Source organism: Daktulosphaira vitifoliae, unplaced genomic scaffold (genome assembly GCF_025091365.1).
Source record: "Daktulosphaira vitifoliae isolate Bord-2020 unplaced genomic scaffold, ASM2509136v1 Scaffold_2915, whole genome shotgun sequence".
Lineage (NCBI taxonomy): Eukaryota > Metazoa > Arthropoda > Insecta > Hemiptera > Phylloxeridae > Daktulosphaira > Daktulosphaira vitifoliae.
In genome coordinates, this window is record NW_026102475.1 from 1 (window position 1) to 1,203 (window position 1,203).

The window sequence follows — 1,203 nt, forward strand, 5'->3', positions numbered from 1 at the left end:
GTAGATGATAGGGGAGATCGTGTCAAGTGGAAGTTTAGGATAAGAGTGGCCGATCCTAAGTAGTTGGGATTAAGGCGAGGAAGAAGAAGAGAATCAATGAGAATGATCATAATCTTATATTACATTACCTGGAATATGATCAAAAACAGCTTTTGATAACAATATTAATATGAATGGAATGTACTTAAGAGTTACTCCTAAAACTTGAGCTATTTCGGGATTATGACGAAGAACATCTTCTTCACTTTCTAAAATTAAATTGATAACATTTTTTCTATAATTTTATACTAAAAAATCAGAATTAATGTGATAAATATAGAAATTTAAAATTAATGAATATCAAAATTATATTTATTGAAGTTGAAGATATACATTGAATGTTACTCACGGTTTTCAACATTGTTATTACTAGATCCATTAGGTGAAGTCCCTCCAGGAGTCTGAGTTTCATTTCCATGGTTTTCTTCTAAGTTAGATAAATTCATATTTATCGAAACATCATTATTAGATTCTATTGGAAGAGATCTTGCTTCAGATATAGGGACTCTTTGTGAAACTGGTGAAGTTTCAGATACTCTTACATCCCCTATTATATTAATAAAATTTAAAAAAAGCAAATTTAGAACAATTAATTTAAATTACCTGGAGCTATGGGATCTCTGTCTTCAGTATCTGATGAACTTGGTGGTGATAGAGGAGAATGTGTATTACTTGCATTTAAATTTAACCAAGTAGGTAAACTTAGACGTACTGATGAACTAGGACCAAGAGGTTGTGGTGACCCAGGATCAGGATGCCGGGTTACTGATATAATAGGTCTTAATTCTTCCACTACGTTATGGACATTGCTTCGAAACATTGCAGAACTTTCAGCAGCTCTTCGCTCTAGATGCATCATAAGATCAGCTGCTAGGCTCATTCGACGACTAGGAGCAGTTGTGGCTACTCTAGAATCTGATAACAATTCAAACATTTTATAACTAACACTTAGTGACAAATTAATAACTTTTTACTTGTAGCAGTTTCAATAACACTGCTATTACTAGTAGTTGCTGGTACTGAAGTCTCATTCGAATTAGACATCTTAAAAGAAATACTTTATATATGCAGAAATAATTTTATTCTAACTTTAACATTTTACATTGTTAAAACATTATAATACACTTAAACAATAGAAAACAAATAATATAATCAACCTTAAAA

General features: G+C 31.3%; 1 protein-coding gene across 1 annotated transcript; it reads right to left on the reverse strand.

Moving 5' to 3' along the window:
- Positions 1 to 63: 63 nt before the first annotated feature.
- LOC126909998 (probable serine/threonine-protein kinase DDB_G0278901) lies at positions 64 to 1,197 on the reverse strand. The gene is made up of 4 exons (XM_050692400.1): positions 1,014 to 1,197; positions 643 to 954; positions 389 to 586; positions 64 to 248 (listed from the first exon to the last, which is right to left on the reverse strand). Exons 1-4 carry the CDS (start codon positions 1,081 to 1,083, stop codon positions 115 to 117), a joined length of 714 nt encoding a protein of 237 aa, XP_050548357.1. The 5' UTR covers positions 1,084 to 1,197; the 3' UTR covers positions 64 to 114.
- Positions 1,198 to 1,203: the final 6 nt, after the last annotated feature.

Coding starts and splice junctions, on each gene's coding strand:
- LOC126909998 (XM_050692400.1), bottom strand. CDS start 1,083: ATGTCTAATTCGAATGAGACTTCAGTACCAGCAACTACTAGTAATAGC. Junction 587..642: donor CAGAGATCCCATAGCTCCAG/GTAATTTAAATT, acceptor TTAATATAATAG/GGGATGTAAGAGTATCTGAA. Junction 249..388: donor TAATAACAATGTTGAAAACC/GTGAGTAACATT, acceptor ATTTAATTTTAG/AAAGTGAAGAAGATGTTCTT.